General features: G+C 39.3%; 1 protein-coding gene across 1 annotated transcript in view; it reads right to left on the bottom strand.

Moving 5' to 3' along the window:
- Positions 1 to 15,816, bottom strand: part of PGM5 (phosphoglucomutase 5) — a 188,012-nt gene that overhangs the window by 136,472 nt on the left and 35,724 nt on the right. Inside the window, exons 5-6 of the mRNA XM_043891057.1 lie at positions 11,399 to 11,589; positions 10,645 to 10,799 (exon numbers count right to left, since the gene is read on the bottom strand). Of these exons, the coding sequence (XP_043746992.1) occupies positions 10,645 to 10,799; positions 11,399 to 11,589 (346 nt within the window). The remainder of the gene's footprint in view (positions 1 to 10,644; positions 10,800 to 11,398; positions 11,590 to 15,816) is intronic.

The raw sequence follows: 15,816 nt of genomic DNA, 5'->3' as shown, positions 1-15,816 counted from the left end.
CGTGTAAATCTATGGCTGATTCATGTCAATGTATGACAAAACCCACTGAAAAAATAAAGAAATAAATTAAAAATAAAATAAAATAAAATCCATTAAAAAACTTTTTTTGGGTGAAAGTTATAAAGTTCATTTCAAAATAAATAGCATACACCAAAAGCACATTTTTGTACAAAAAGCTCTTTCCCTCCAAAAGGATCTTCAGGCCTAAGATGATTCATCACTATCCTCCATCATTTAAAATCATTGTCAAGTGCCAAGCTTCTCTGGCTGCTTGACAAAGCATATAGTTCAGTTATGCTGGGCTATCCTATCTTCTTTATATCTTTATGCCACCAATGAATTTGACTAATGACCTTGAAATCTTAGAACTTTCAACTCTAAATGTAAATCTTTCCCAAGACAAGACTGAAAATAGTGTACCGATGTTCTGGCTCACCAGAGAGAAGGAAGTAGTGGGCAGCAATTCCAAAGACCACTCGTCTCACTTGAACCCAGCCAGTGTGTATTGATAGTCTGGTAAATGCAAGCTTTGATGCTAGGAACTAGATGCACTCAAACAGAGGGCATGACCTTAATCATAAAGGAAGACCCAAGAGAAATTCTTTGGTTTGTTTTCAAATAAATAGGATTTGATTATTTTTATCACTTTTATCAAGGTATTACTGATATAAAATAAAATTTGCCAGCTTTAAGTGTACAGTTCTATGAATCTTGATAGATAGGTACACAGATAGATAGAGTTGTGTTATTAATACTGCTACCATAATTAAGATACAGAACATTTTTATCAGCCCAAAAAGTTACCTCATGCCTCTTTGCAATAATGAATTGGATTGATTTTTAAAGTGTGTAAGTATTTGAAGTCACAAAAAAGAAAGGAGAATATTTAACCAAATGGACCCTTCAAAAACCAAAACTGAGATTATAAGTAAAGATAGGTCATGAAGTCAACGTTTGCACTGGAGAACAACAACATGCCACTTAGTTATATGCTCTAGACCAGATGGCATTGGAACCCAGCCTTAAGTGATCTTTAATCCCCAATTACCCAGGGTGGTGTAAATGAATTTCTTTCAGTATTGGTAGAACTCACCAGTGGTCAAAATTATTTGCCAAACACCAACAAGTGCCAAGTCAATGGGACTGGAAGGACTGAGGGTAGGATGTTGGAACTGTTATTAATGACTATGCTTTTCCAGAAACAAAATTGAAGAGTGGCAAGGAGTCCCTGCAGATAGAGCAGGCCAGAGAAAGCCAATTCCTAAAAATGGTTTGTCTGAGATCATATGTAGGGGTGATGATAACTATATGTTTTGGAACTCAGGTTACTGATTGCTCATTCAAAATTGTTTTACTGACCAACATAGAGAGCAAACACCCAACCAAGACAGCTCTGAACAGCTGAACAAAAGATGGTTTATCCAACATCTCCAAAGTTCTTGCAGATTCTAGTCTTAAATGTTATCAATTTATTCCTCTCACTTTAGGTAATTAATCTATAAGTGCCCTCTACTTAATGTGGGCATGAAATTGCTTTCTCATCTGACACCAACTCATAGAAAAACTGACAAGCAGGCTTGGATCACCATCAGCATACTTTCCAGAAGGTAGACACAAAAGGCATAGAAGAAGGTATCCTCTAACCTAGGATGAAATCAGTACTCACCCTACCTACCTAGGAAAGGAATAAAGACACCTGAGCTTAAGTTCAGGCTCTGGTAAGTGTGTTTACCTATTGACTGAGAAATAACTGCTGTGCCATTGCTTCCTTTTATCTCATTTTTATTGTCATAATCAATACATAGTATAACTAAAATTCAACTCACCACAAACTTACCTAAATATAAATGAAAACCATAAGTCAGGCACAGTTTTATTAGATACCCAAAAGACTAAAAAATTATACATCATTCCTTTCCTCCTTATCACTCGGTATATTTATTTTCCTTTGCAATCAATAAATTGACAAATTTATTTTGTAAAAAAGTTCAAAGAAGCTTGTTTATATATCATGGCAGTTAACTTTTGGAATTATGTGATTAGATCTGTGGAGCTCAAGCTACTTTTTCTCCCAAATAAAAAATATTCCAAAAAAGAAAAAAATCTCATTCATTCATTTGGTAAGCGTTTTTGAGAACCTACCCTATGCCAGGCACTGGCCAAAAACTTTGCTTGTGGAGGATTTACAGGACATTAGGAAACAGACAAACACATTTTTAATGTCTGTGATAACTGTGATAAAGGGACCGCTGAAGAGTAAGTTCTATGTACTCCTTTGGATGGAGAAACATGACATCAAAAGAGTACTACTAAGAAGGTGATGCTGACTTAAGTCTTGAAAGATCAGGAAGAACAAAGTAGGCAGTGGGACAAGGTGAGGGGAACACATTTTAAGGAAAGAGAACAGGATATGCAAAGGTACATCAGTGTGAGAGGTCATCAAATTTGGGAAACTGTAAGGGTGCTTCCCAGGTGGCTCAGTGGGAAAGAATCTGCCTGCTGAGCAGGAGATGCAGGCTTGATCCCTGGGTTGGCAAGATACCCTGGAGAAAGAAATGGCAACCCATTCCAGTATTCTTGCCTGGGAAATCCCATGGACAGAGGAGCCTGGTGGGCAACTGTCCATGGGGTCACAAAAGAGTCAGACACAACTTAGCAACTCAACAACAGCAACAAATATATAGAATGTACAATGAGCTCATGGAAATCCATCAAAAAAGGGGAGAAAATCCTAAATACAAAGTCAGGCAAAGGATAGGAACAGAGACTTAATAAAAAGGAAACCCCCAAATCTCAAGCATCTGAAGAGATGTTCATTAGCAATATGAGAAATGAAAATTTAGTACAGCAATGGTATATTACTCTCTATCTCTTCCATTGGTCATTGACTCTTCCATTGGTCAATAAAATATAGGTCTGGACTTGAAGATGCAGAAACTAGCAGGGGAAGCAGCCTAGTGAAGTACAATCTAACACAGGATTTGGTCAAATTAAGTATACACAGTGCTTCTGACCCAACAATTCTCCTCTTGGATACACATGTCGAAGAAACTCTCACATAAACCCCAAGGGGGCTATGAAGCATCATTCACTGATGCGGGAGGTGAGAGACAGCCTGAGTGTTCAGAGGAGCAGGAATGGAAGTAACCTGTGGATGCAGACCATGGACTACTCTGCAGTAGTCAGAAGCAACACTCTACATGCACACTGAGGCACTGAGAGGATCTTAACACAAAGTCTTTAGTGGAAAAGAGTAAGAAAGCAAATACAGTCTATTTATAGTACTAGTCACAATCATCTGAAGTACATGCAAATAAAACAACACACGCAAACAAAAGGATACCCAACAAATACACATTTGCAATTGTCTCTGGGAGGAGGGTAATCAAAGAAAAGAGAAGTATGTTAAATTTTTAATAATAAGAAATGAGTCTCCCACTGGACACACTATGAAAGGACTGCTCAATGATGAGCATGATTAACTCAGCTGGCTACACCTGAGGTCCAAAAAACTGGGGAGAGGATGAGACTGGGAGACAAGCAGGCAGAGATTACCAAAAAGACTGGCCATTGTGCTGGCTGTTCCTGGTTTGCCCCCTTCCACCCGAGAGCCCGCCATTCCATTCAACACCCACCTCTGCCCTGTCAGCTTCCCTAGGAGGCTGAGCTGCAAGGGCTGCCCCCTGGCTTCCTGTGGGGTTTGGTCAAGAGGAGGCATCAGCAAGAGATTGAAGGGTGGGAAAAGAGAGAAGTTAGGGTATTTATACCTCCCTGACAAGATCAGTCCTGACAACTTCAAATCTCCTCAGCTATGGTTACCCAATCCCTCCCTGACTCTTCAGTCCTGGGGGATTACTAGCTTTCTGATACTGTGAGTCCTGAGATGCCTCTCTATCACTTCTTGCTTTTTTTTTTTTGTTTGTTTCCTTCATTATCTTCGTTCATACTTCTGTAGACCAGGTTATTAAAGCTACTATTACTAAATTCTTTTTAGCAAACTCTTTTGATGGTGCCATTTCCGTTCTCCCTTGACCATGAATTAAACAGCTATGGGTGGTTTTAGGGCAATAACTACTATTATAAAGAGCTTTTTCTCTCTTTTCTGTTTTAATATAAGTTATACTTGAACATATTTATATGCTAGGGCAAAATAATTCCTATTACTCTATAGCACAATGGATGTATGGGAGACTGGATAATTACATATTAGCTCACAATACTCTCTCTCCCTTACCACTGTGCATCCTGATTGATCTTGGAGACAAAATAACACAGATCTAAAGTGTGTAACAAGGACCAAGTTCATCATAGATAAGTAGATGCTGCATACTTGCTGGATTAACACTGTCTAGATTCCAATGACCAACTGGATATGTTCAAGATAAAGCTACAGTACATATTTTAGGTCGGGGATTGGCAACAAATAGCTGTAGACTATATTCTGAAAAAATAAGCATTTTCACATGTGCTATGGGCCATTTCTAATGTCAGCATCAAAGCCAGGTCTACCTGCATGTTTCTAGTCTTTGGTCCTACCCATAAACTCCTCAGAAAGTCCATTATCTATATTACCAAGGAGGATGTTCCACACTTGCCAATTATTACTATACCAAGTTCATTTCCCCTGAACATGCATTACAATATGTGTTTATATGCTTTTTCTTTACTTGTTATTATTCATCTTCTGCATCAGACAGTAAGTTCCATCAGGGCAAGGGACAATTGCCTAGGATATAGAAGGCCCTTAATAAATATTTCTTGAGTGAATAAATAGAGAACAACAGGAGTGGCACAAAAAGCAAAAAGAGAGTAGAAGAGTCCTAATTCCCTTTTCCATCATGTTTATGGGTGGTGGACCTCATATCGCCTCCCTGTAATCAAAACATACTTTCTAGATATGGCTCCCTTGCAGTGTATACTAGGATGCTAGCCTTGATTGAGGCTTTAAATATTTCTGAATGAGGAGAGTTCATGTCTGCATGCGTTTGCCTTGCTTAACACAGCATTCAGCACAGGACCACGCACAGATGGGTGCTTCATAAGTATTACTGAAGGAAGATAACACAGGGGATTATCTAATACCGCCTCAAGGAGTAGAGATAAATCTTGGGCCACAAATATACTTCTAATGTGCTTTACTTCTCAAATAATTTGAACCAAAATGATTTCAGCAACACAGATTCATCTGTAACCACAAATCAGACACATTTAGAATGACAAAGCCCAAAAGAATGCCATTTTCAAGGCTGAAACGGTATTATTCTGGGGTAAATGCAATCCTTGTCCCAGTGATACTGTAAGAGTAGAAATAAAAGATACTGAAAGTCTTCCCTCAGGGAACAACAATTATCCATGAAACAATGGAAGTCTGTCTGAATAATTCATCAGCATCAAGGGTGCAGGCCTCCTTTATTCTGCAATCCCAGGAGTTTGGGCAAGTGCACCATTGAATGTGTCTCAGTTACTTCGCTGTCTTTCTTCCAGGGTCTGGCATTTAGGGGCACATTCCTATGATTTTATTAACTAAAAAATAACCTAAGTAGGAAACTACTGACAAGATAACATTTTGAGGCAGCATTTCTTTCACAAAGAAGAAACTTATAAAGTGTCTATCATGAGAATCCACCAGGGACTCCACAAGAGATCAAATACCCAAAACAAATCACCACTTCAGAGCCCACAGAATTCTGAATCCCAACCAGCAAGCATGAATAATCCTTTTAAACGGTCACTTACATATCAGAACAGGTCCTCTGTGAACTTTCTAAGCAAGGCTTCTGGTTTCTGACTGAAACAGAGATTCATCAGGAAGGAGGGATAAACTGAAACCAAGAACAACTGGGAAATTTCCATAAGAAAACAGCACAGATGGGTTGTGTTGTCAGAATGAAACTGGTCCCTCCCGGCCAGGGTTTGGGAAGCTGCTGACTACCCCATGGGAGAGCTGAGCAATATTCGCAACTGGTTTCTCAGAAACCATCCTGATTAAGTTGTAGTTACTAGGCAGATGCAATAGTTTCAAATTCCAGGTCACTTTCTTATTAGCTGTGTAACCTTGTGTGAGTCACTTAATCTCTCTGATAATTGGTTCAGCATCTTTAATATGCTGAGACTAATGTCTACCCAAGTACCTTTCTAAATTATTGCAAAGATCAAGTGAGTTCAAGTTAATGAAAGTTCTTTCTAAATTGTAAGATTATGTATAAGTGTGCATGCATGCTCAGTTGCTGGGTCTTTCTGACCCTTTGTGACCCCATGGACAGCAGCCTGTCATGTTCCTCTGTCCATGTGATTCTCTAGGAGAGAATACTGGAGTGGGTTGCCATTTCCTCTTCCAGGGGATCTTTCTGACACAGTGATTGAACTCATATTTCTCCCAAGTCTCCTGTACTGGTAGGCGGATTCTTTACCAACCACTAAGCCACCTTATATATCCTCCCAGAATATTAAGTAACCTACATAGAACTCAGGATCCTCTGTGACTCTGAGTTTTCCATTTCTAGAGACAGTCTGGTTTTTGCTTTGCTTTCTACAGTTTTGCTGATTTTTTTTTTTAAGTGAAGTGAAGTCACTCAGTCTTGTCCAACTCTTTGCAACCCCATGGACTGTAGCCTACCAAGTTCATCCACCCATGGGATTTCCCAAGCAAGAATACTGGAGTGGGTTGCCATTTCCTTCTCCAGGTGACCTTCTCGACCTGGGGATTGAACTGCGGTCTCCCGCATTGTAGGCAGACGCTTTATCGTCTGAGACACCAGGGAAGTAGTTCATGTCTTTTTTTTTTTTAAAAGGAAAGATATAAACCAAGATAAAGGGGGAAGAATGGAATTACACATCCCACCCTTTGGAGCTGCTAGGCAAGAATTTTAAACTGTGGTTGCTTCATTATCACAGATTTGACATCAATATCACCTGAGGGAAAGAAGTAACATAGGGGGCGGCATCCAAAAGGCATCTGATTCATCTCCGTACTGGTGGAGGAATAAAAGATCAATTTACAGAAATCAATTATATTTCTAATTACTAGCGGCAAACAACTGGAAAATTAACCTTATAAAACTATTCCATTTGCATTAGCATCAAAATATACAAAGTACTCATGAATCAATTTGACAAAAATTGTAAAGATTTCCACGCTAAACTACAAAATATCCGGAAGAGAAACTAGCCTACAAAGTATGTAAGAGAAATTAAAGAAAACTAAATAAAATAAGAGATATATCACATTCCTGGACTAGAAATCTCAGTATTATTGAAATGCAATTCTTCCAGAATTGCTCTGTGGATTCAACACATTTTCAATCAAAATTGCAATAGGCCCTAGTAGAAAATAACAAGTTGATTCTAAAATGTATATAGAAATGCAAAGGACATTAGATATATAATTTTTTCTATATGAAGAGAAAAGAAATAAGAGTTGGGGGGGGTCATTTGACTTAACCAACTACTTTAAAACTTCAATAATCAAGACAAGGAAATATTGGCATAGGGATAGACAATAGATCAATGGAGCAGAAGGGATAATCTTGAAACAGACCCACATATATATGGTCAACTGATTTTTAACAAACACATCAAGGGAAAGGTAAATTCTTTTCAATAACAGTTGCATATAGGGAAAAAACAAGCCTCAACCCCTGCCTTATAACCCACAGAAAAATTAATTCAAAATCATCAAAGACTTAAATGCAAAATTAAAATGACAATGATTCTAGAAGTAAGGATAGGAAAAAACATCTTTTTGACCTTTGGGTAAGCAAAGATTTCTTGAGGATAAGAAAGTATATATTATTTATATGAGGGCTTCCCTGGTAGCTCAGCTGGTAAAGGATCTGCCTGCAATGCAGAAGACCCTGCTCTGATTCCTGGGTTGGGAAGATCCCCTGGAGAAGGGATCGGCTCCCCACTCCAGTATTCTTGGGCTTCCCTGATGGCTCAGACAGTAAAAAATCACCTGCAATTCGGGAGACCTGGGTTTGATCCCTGGGTTGGGAAAATCCTCTGGAGGCGGGCATGGCAACCTGCTCCAGTATTCTTGCCTGGAGAATCCCCATGGACAGAGGAGCCTGGTGGGCTACAGTCCATGGGGTTGCGAAGAGTCGGACACAACTGAGTGACTAAGCACACAATTATACAAGAAAAAGAATTGGACACTGTCAAAATTTAAAACTCACGCTCATCAAAAGACACAATTAAGTATTTGAATGAGGAAGTGACAGGCATGGAGAAAATATTTGTAATACATATATCTGACAAAAGACTTATTATCCAGGATATTCCCTGGCAGACCAGTGGTTAGGCCTCTCACTGCTGAGGACCTGGGTTCAATCCTTGGTCAGGGAACTAAGATCCCACAAGCTGGCAGCATGGCCAAAAAAAAAACTTATTACCAAGAATATATAAAGAACTTCTCTAAATCAACAAAAAGACAAACAATGCGCCTTCAACTGAGCAAATACATTTCAAACAGGTACATAACAAAGAAGTTCACAAATGGACAATAAGCATATGAAAATGAGCTCAACATCACTAGAACAATACAAATTTAAACCAAAATGAAACACTATTTTGCACTCACTAGACTGGTTAAAATAAAAAAGACAGAAAACACCAAATGTTATTGAAGATATAAAGTTACTAGAAGTCTCACACGTTGCAAATAAGAGTATAAAATGGAAAACAGTTTGGCAGTTTCTTGTTAAATTAAACATACATCTATCCTACATGCAGCATTCTACTCCTGGATGTTAACTGAAGAATGTAGATGTATACACAAAAAGACACGTGTAAGAATGCTTATAATGGCATGATTTATAGTATCTAATAACTGAAAACAACCCAAATGTTCATCAACAGGATACTGGAAAAATAAATTGTGATATATTCATACATTGATATACTATACTGAAACATAGGGGAATGAACTAGTTACAAATTCAGTGAATGCAGATGAATAAAAAAATACATATTAAATGAAAAAACTAGTAATAAATATATAGTATATGATTCTATTTTTGTGAAGCTCAAGAACAGGCAAAGCCTAAATATGGCAGAAGAAATTACAACAACTGGGCATTGGAAGGAGGAACTTTGGGGGGTGATAGGAATGTCCTATATCTTATTTTCATTGGTTGTCACCCAGATGTATACCTTTTCCAAAACTCATTGAATTGTACCCTTAAGAGTAACTCAATTCACTTCATATAAAATTTACTTCAGGAATGATTGAATGAATGGTAACACCATGAGGAAATAACTTCACCATCCAGAAGATGAGATTCTGCAGGACAACTGGTCTGGTCTCCTCAAAAATCAGTATCATTAACTAAAAGAGAAAAGGCTTGTGCTAGATTCTAAAAGACTTAAGAGATGTGACAACCAGATGCAATGTATGATGTTAGACAGGATGCTGCTTTGGGCAAAACCATCCGTTAAAGACACTCCAGGGACACTCAGGGGAAATTTGAATATGATCTTGATTTTAGATGATATAAAACTGAATTAAGACAAAGTTGGAGATTGTTGATGGGAAAAAAATGTTACAAGGCAGTATGTACTTTCAGATCTCTTTTTGGTTTCACAAAAAGGCAAATATATATTACACATATTATATTATGTATGTTATATATGATTTATAGCTACGCATATATATTATATATGTATATAAAGAGATTCAGTAGGGAATATACATTTATCAATTAACATAAGCAGCTCAGGCAGAGTCGCTTACATTTTCCTCGTTTTCTGTGTTTTTTAACTTTCCAGCATGAACAAATACTGCTTCCACAATAATACATTGCTTGAAAATATTAGACTCTGAAATTCACTGTTTCCTAAAGATAAGCTAAAAGATGGGTGGATAGGGCCAGGGTAAGAAACTTTAGACTGTTATCTACTGAGTCTCCTGTTGAGCATTTTCCATGTGTATCTCGCTTCATTCTCACAACAAACTTATCTTCCCTGTTTTTATAGAACTAATGATGATATAGTAAAAGTTGCTCAGTCGTGTCTGACTCTTTGCAATCCCATGGACTGTAGCCTGCCAGGTTCCTCTGTCCATGAAATTCTCCAGGCCAGAATACTGGATTGGGTTGTCTATCCCTTCCCCAGGGGATCTTCTCAACCCAGGAATCAAACTGGGGTCTCCTGGATTGCAGGCAGATTCTTTACCAGCTGAGCTACCAGGGAAGCCTGAGACAAGTGAGCATTTTAAAATAATATTATCTGATCCTAAGACTCATGTTCTTTCTACCTTGCTTACATATTTAGTAAGTTTTCTTACCATTTATGTATTTACTATGAACCACGCATTCTGTTACATGATTTATAAGAATTACCTCATTCCTACCTCATACAATCCATGTAAGGATGATACTATTATCATGCTCATTTTAAAGATAAGAAAACAGAGACACAGAAATCAAATAAGTCTCCCAAGTTCCTGAGAGCTAAGATGTAGCAGAACCCAGTTCAGGCCACCTGATTTTTCACACTTCTATTAACTATATCATGTCTTTAAATTCCCACATCTCTAAATTCAACAAGTTCCCAAAGTGCGAGGGAGAATGAGTGAGAGCTACCAGCAGAAGGAACAATGACATCAGGGGCCTGTCATGAAGTTTTTCACGGTGACATTCTGCTTACCTGTCGAGGGCGGTGCTGGTGGGCATACTCCTTCCAAACCCTCGGACTCCCATCTGACGGAAATATGGAATGCAAGAGAGGTTGGCGGCAATGATGGCCAAGGAGTCGGAAGGGCTCACAAAGAAGCCATTTTGGCCTAGGATCATGTAACGGTCCTGTGGGAAAGAATGTGTGAAAATGTTCAGGCAAAGGCATCTGCTGCTAGCAGTCCATTCCCATCATCACCACCAGGCACTTTACTGCCATCCTCAGATTTAAACAATGGAAAACCACTTGAAGGAGGCCAAAGAGGGCATGGGAAACTAAAATCCCTGAATATTGCAGGGCCCAGGATCTTGACACTGCTAGGAAAATATCTGACCTGTTGAAATATGGATGACTTCCTCAGGCTTTAGTAGCCTCTACATTCTTCATTCACACTTCTCCCAAACATAATGGAGAACAGAGATTATTACTAAAATAGCTGTTTTCTTAACATGGTGATTTCAACAAGATCAGTCATAAATAAAGATGTATTGCATGAATTTTTTAAAAGAAATAACCTCTTTATAACATACTGCTACTTGGAAAAAGAAAAGTAATGGCTATTTACATGCAGTACTAGGCCATTAAGTAGAAGGGCAGATGCAGAGCCAGTTAGCGTTCATATGCCCCTTACGTGTCAGCCCCAGAGGTATTCAACAATTCTCTGGTTTCCAGTGTTTGGCTCATTATATAGCAAAACGATCAGCAGGCAGAAAGCCTTCCTCCTTACCCCATCAGCATCAAACGCAGCTCCAAATCCATATTCCCCTCCTTTCATAGCTTCCAGAAGGGTGGTTGCATATGTCAGGTTGGGGTCAGGATGCTGCCCTCCAAAATCTTCCAGGGGAACACAGTTGATTGCAGAATTGGCTGGGGCCCCCAGCTCATCACACAGAACTTTTCTCACATAGGGTCCCATTACTTAAAAAAGATACACAGCAATGTGAGATCTTTACAGAACTCCTCCCTCAAGGATGTTTTGTTCTTCTTAGAAGAAGATGTCTACTTCATAGCACAAGAAAAAAAAAAGATAAATTCTACAAGTTTTTTCAAGCACAGAATAATGGTTACTTCAACTACTACTCATTTAGCATCTATGTGCCAGTGACTATGTTAGGCATATAGAAGTTGCATTCAGTAACCAGTTGCATGAAATTTTTCTCCAAAACTTTCCTAAAATACTGCCAAAAAGCAATCAACTACCTAATAATAATTCATGGGCTGTTACTTTTTATATTAAAAGCATTAGTTAAATATATGCAAAAGCACTTAAAGGCTCTAGCGATGTTCTTTGTCTCTACAGCTGTTTTAACTTTGCCAAGTGTATAATTAAACACTGCCAACCACTGAAGCATATACAACTAAGTACATTTTACAAAATAAATGCTAAGGAGTTGTCTTTTCCAGTTCAACACACATTCATGGAGTGCCTAACACAGAACTCTTACGTGAAGAATGGAGGGCATCCAGGGACACAAAGTGCTCTCAGTTTGGGCCCTCAGTCTGGCAGTGGGATGAGTCAGATCTGCAGGTGAGTGACTGGACTTGTAAGACTAGTTGAATTCGATGTATAATGTATTTATTAAACAATGAAATCCAACAGTTTAAAAGAGCAATGACCATAGGCAAGGCTTCAAAATGGAGCAGCATTTCTGGGAGAACATGGAAGAATATAAATTTGACAGGAGTAAGGATGCTATCCAAATGAAAAGAACACTGTGAGCAAGGGAATGGAGCCTGAGGTAGAACATACAGCACATTTGGGGACAAGCATGTAATCCTGTTGGCTGAAATATATAAAAGTACCGCTTTCCATTTATTTTCAACTAATAGAATACAAACCACAAACAGTGAACACACTTTGATTTTGCCTGCACAGCACCCTTTTTCCTTTCCTCTGATATCAGTATTTTGGGTCTTCTTTAGAGAACCAATCCTTTTTCCATCTCAGTTCATGGAATCTGAGTGTGGCTAAATCCTACTTCCCCCAAGACTAGGGAGGTGACCTAGGTCTGCAAATCAGTATCCTCCATCCCTCAACCAGAGTGACTGATTCAGAGATGAACACATGGTAAAAGCTAGGCAGTGAGGCTCAAATCCAGAAACCATTTTCAAACTCTATGGGAAGAGAAACTCTCTTCCCTCTAGGTCAGATAATGCTAAGGCAAGAAACAGAAAGAGCCTTTTCTGTGGAATATAACCAGCCCAAAGTTATATTTTTGTGGAATACAACCAGCCTGAAGTTGAACAGTTTTATGAAGACCTAACAAGACCTTTTAGGACTAACAGCCAAAAAAGATGTCCTTTTCATTATAGAGGACTGGAATGCAAAAGTAGGAAGTCAAGAAACAGCTGGAGTAACAGGCAAATTTGGCCTTGGAGTACAGAATGAAGCAAGGCAAAGGCTAATAGAGTTTTGCCTAAGAGAATGCACTGGTCATAGAAAACACCCTCTTCAAACAACATAAGAGAAGACTCTACACATGGACATCACCAGATGGGCAACACCGAAATCAGACTGATTATATTCTTTGCAGCCAAAGATGGAGAAGCTCTATACAATCAGCAAAAACAAGACCAGGAGCTGACTGTGGCTGAGATCATGAGCTCCTTATTGCAAAATTCAGACTTAAATTGAATATAGTGGAAAAAACCACTAGACCATTCAGGTATGACCTAAATCAAATCCCTTATGACTATTTAGCAGAAGTGAGAAATAGATTTAAGGGACTAGATCTGATAGACAGAGTGCCTGATGAACTATGGACGGAGGTTTGTGACACTGTACAGGAGACAGGAATCAAGACCATCCCCAAGAAAAGAAGTGCAAAAAAGCAAAATGGTTGTCTGAGGAGGCCTTACAAATAGCTGTGAAACGAAGAGAAGCGAAAAGCAAAGGAGAAAAGGAAAAATATACCCATTTGAATGCAGAGTTCCAAAGAATAGCAAGGAGAGATAAGAAAGCCTTCCTCAGTGATCAGTGCAAAGAAATAGAGGAAGTAAACAGAATGGGAAAGACTAGAGATCTCTTCAAGAAAATTAGAGATAACAAGGGAACACTTCATGCAAAGATGGGCTCAATAAAGAACAGAAATGGTATGGACCTAACAAAAGCAGAAGATATTAAGAACAGGTGGCAAGATTACACAGAAGAACTGTACAAAAAAAGATCTTCATGACCCAGAAAATCATGATGGTGTGACCACTCACACTCACGTAGAGCCAGACATGCTGGAATGTGAAGTCAAGTGGCGTTAGGAAGCATTACTACAAACAAAGTTAGTGGAGGTGATGGAATTCCAGTTGAGCTATTTCAAATCCTCAAAGAAGATGCTGTAAAAGTGCTGCACTCAATATTCCAGCAAATTTGGAAAACTCAGCAGTGGCCTCAGAACTGGAAAAGGTCAATTTTCATTCCAATCCCAAGGAAAGGCAATGCCAAAGAATGCTCAAACTACCGCACAATTGCACTCATCTCACACGCTAGTAAAGTAATGCTCAAAATTTTCCAAGCCAGGCTCCAGCAATATGTGAACTGTGAACTTCCAGATGTTCAAGTTGGTTTTAGAAAAGGCAGAGGAACCAGAGATCAAATTGCCAACATCTGTTGGATCATCAAAAAAGCAAGAGAGTTCCAGAAAAACATCTATTTCTGCTTTATTGACTATGCCAAAGCCTCTGACTGTGTGGATCACAATAAACTGTGGAAAATTCTGAAGGAGATGGGAATACCAGATCATCTGACGTACCTCTTGAGAAACCTGTATGCAGGTCAGGAAGCAACAGTTAGACTGGACATGGAACAACGGACTGGTTCCAAATAGGAAAAGGAGTACGTCAAGGATGTATATTGTCACCCTGCTTATTTAACTTATATGCAGAGTACATCATGAGAAAGGTTGGGCTGGAGGAAGCACAAGCTGGAATCAAGATTGCTGGGAGAAATATTAATAACCTCAGATATGCAGATGACACCACCCTTATGGCAGAAAGTGAAGAAGAAATAAAGAGCCTCTTGATGAAAGTGGAAGAGGAGAGTGAAAAAGTTGGCTTAAAGCTCAACATTCAGAACACTAAGATCATGGTATCCAGTCCCATCACTTCATGGCAAATAGATGGGGAAACAGTGTCAGACTTTATTTTTCTGGGCTCCAAATTTCACTGCAGATGGTGACTGCAGCCATGAAACTAAAAGACGTTTACTCCTTGGAAGGAAAGTTATGACCAACATAGACAGCATATTAAAAAGCAGAGATATTACTTTGTCAACAAAGGTCCATCTAGTCAAGGCTATGGTTTTTCCAGTGGTCATGTATGGATGTGAGAGTTGGACTATAAAGAAAGCTGAGCGCAGAAGAACTGATGCTTTTGAACTGTGGTGTTGGAGAAGATTCATGAGAGTCCCTTGGACTGCAAGGAGATCCAACCAGTCCATCCTAAACGAGATCAGTCCTGGGTGTTCATTGGAAGGACTGATATTGAAGTTGAAACTCCAATACTTTGGCCACCTGATGCGAAGAGCTGACGCACTTGAAAAGACCCTGATGCTGGGAAAGATTGAGGGCAGGAGGAGAAGGGGACGACAGAGGATGAGATTGTTGGATGGCATCACCGACTCAATGGACATGTGTTTGGGTAAACTCCGGCAGTTGGTGATGGACAGGGAGGCCTGGCGTGCTGCAGTTCATGGGGTCGCAAAGAGTCAGACATGACTGAGCCACTGAACTGAACTGAACTGAATAGGAAAGAACAAAACAGCCCAGGTGGAAAACCTTAGAGTGAAGCCCTTGGAAGATAAGTTCCACACATCGGCTCAGAGCTACCAGCAAAATTTTTAGTGCCTCATTCTTAAAGACAGGAGGAGAAGGGGACGACAGAGGATGAGACGGTTGGATGACATCACCAACTTGATGGACATGAGTTTGAAAAGGCTCCGGGAGATGGTGATGGACAGGGAAGTCTGGCATGCTGCAGTCCATGGGGTTGCAAAGAGCTGGACATGATTGAGTGAATTAACTGAATTCACTCTTTAACATGAGACCAAAACAAACAGAGTAAAAAACAACATGGAAGAAAGAGAAACTACAGAGGGAGAAGAAATCTTTTAAAGTATGTATCAGTCAGATCCTAATAGAGATGAAGAAGATG

Source organism: Cervus elaphus, chromosome 29 (assembly GCF_910594005.1).
Source record: "Cervus elaphus chromosome 29, mCerEla1.1, whole genome shotgun sequence".
In the NCBI taxonomy this organism is placed as follows: domain Eukaryota; kingdom Metazoa; phylum Chordata; class Mammalia; order Artiodactyla; family Cervidae; genus Cervus; species Cervus elaphus.
This window is presented reverse-complemented; position numbering and strand designations above follow the sequence as displayed.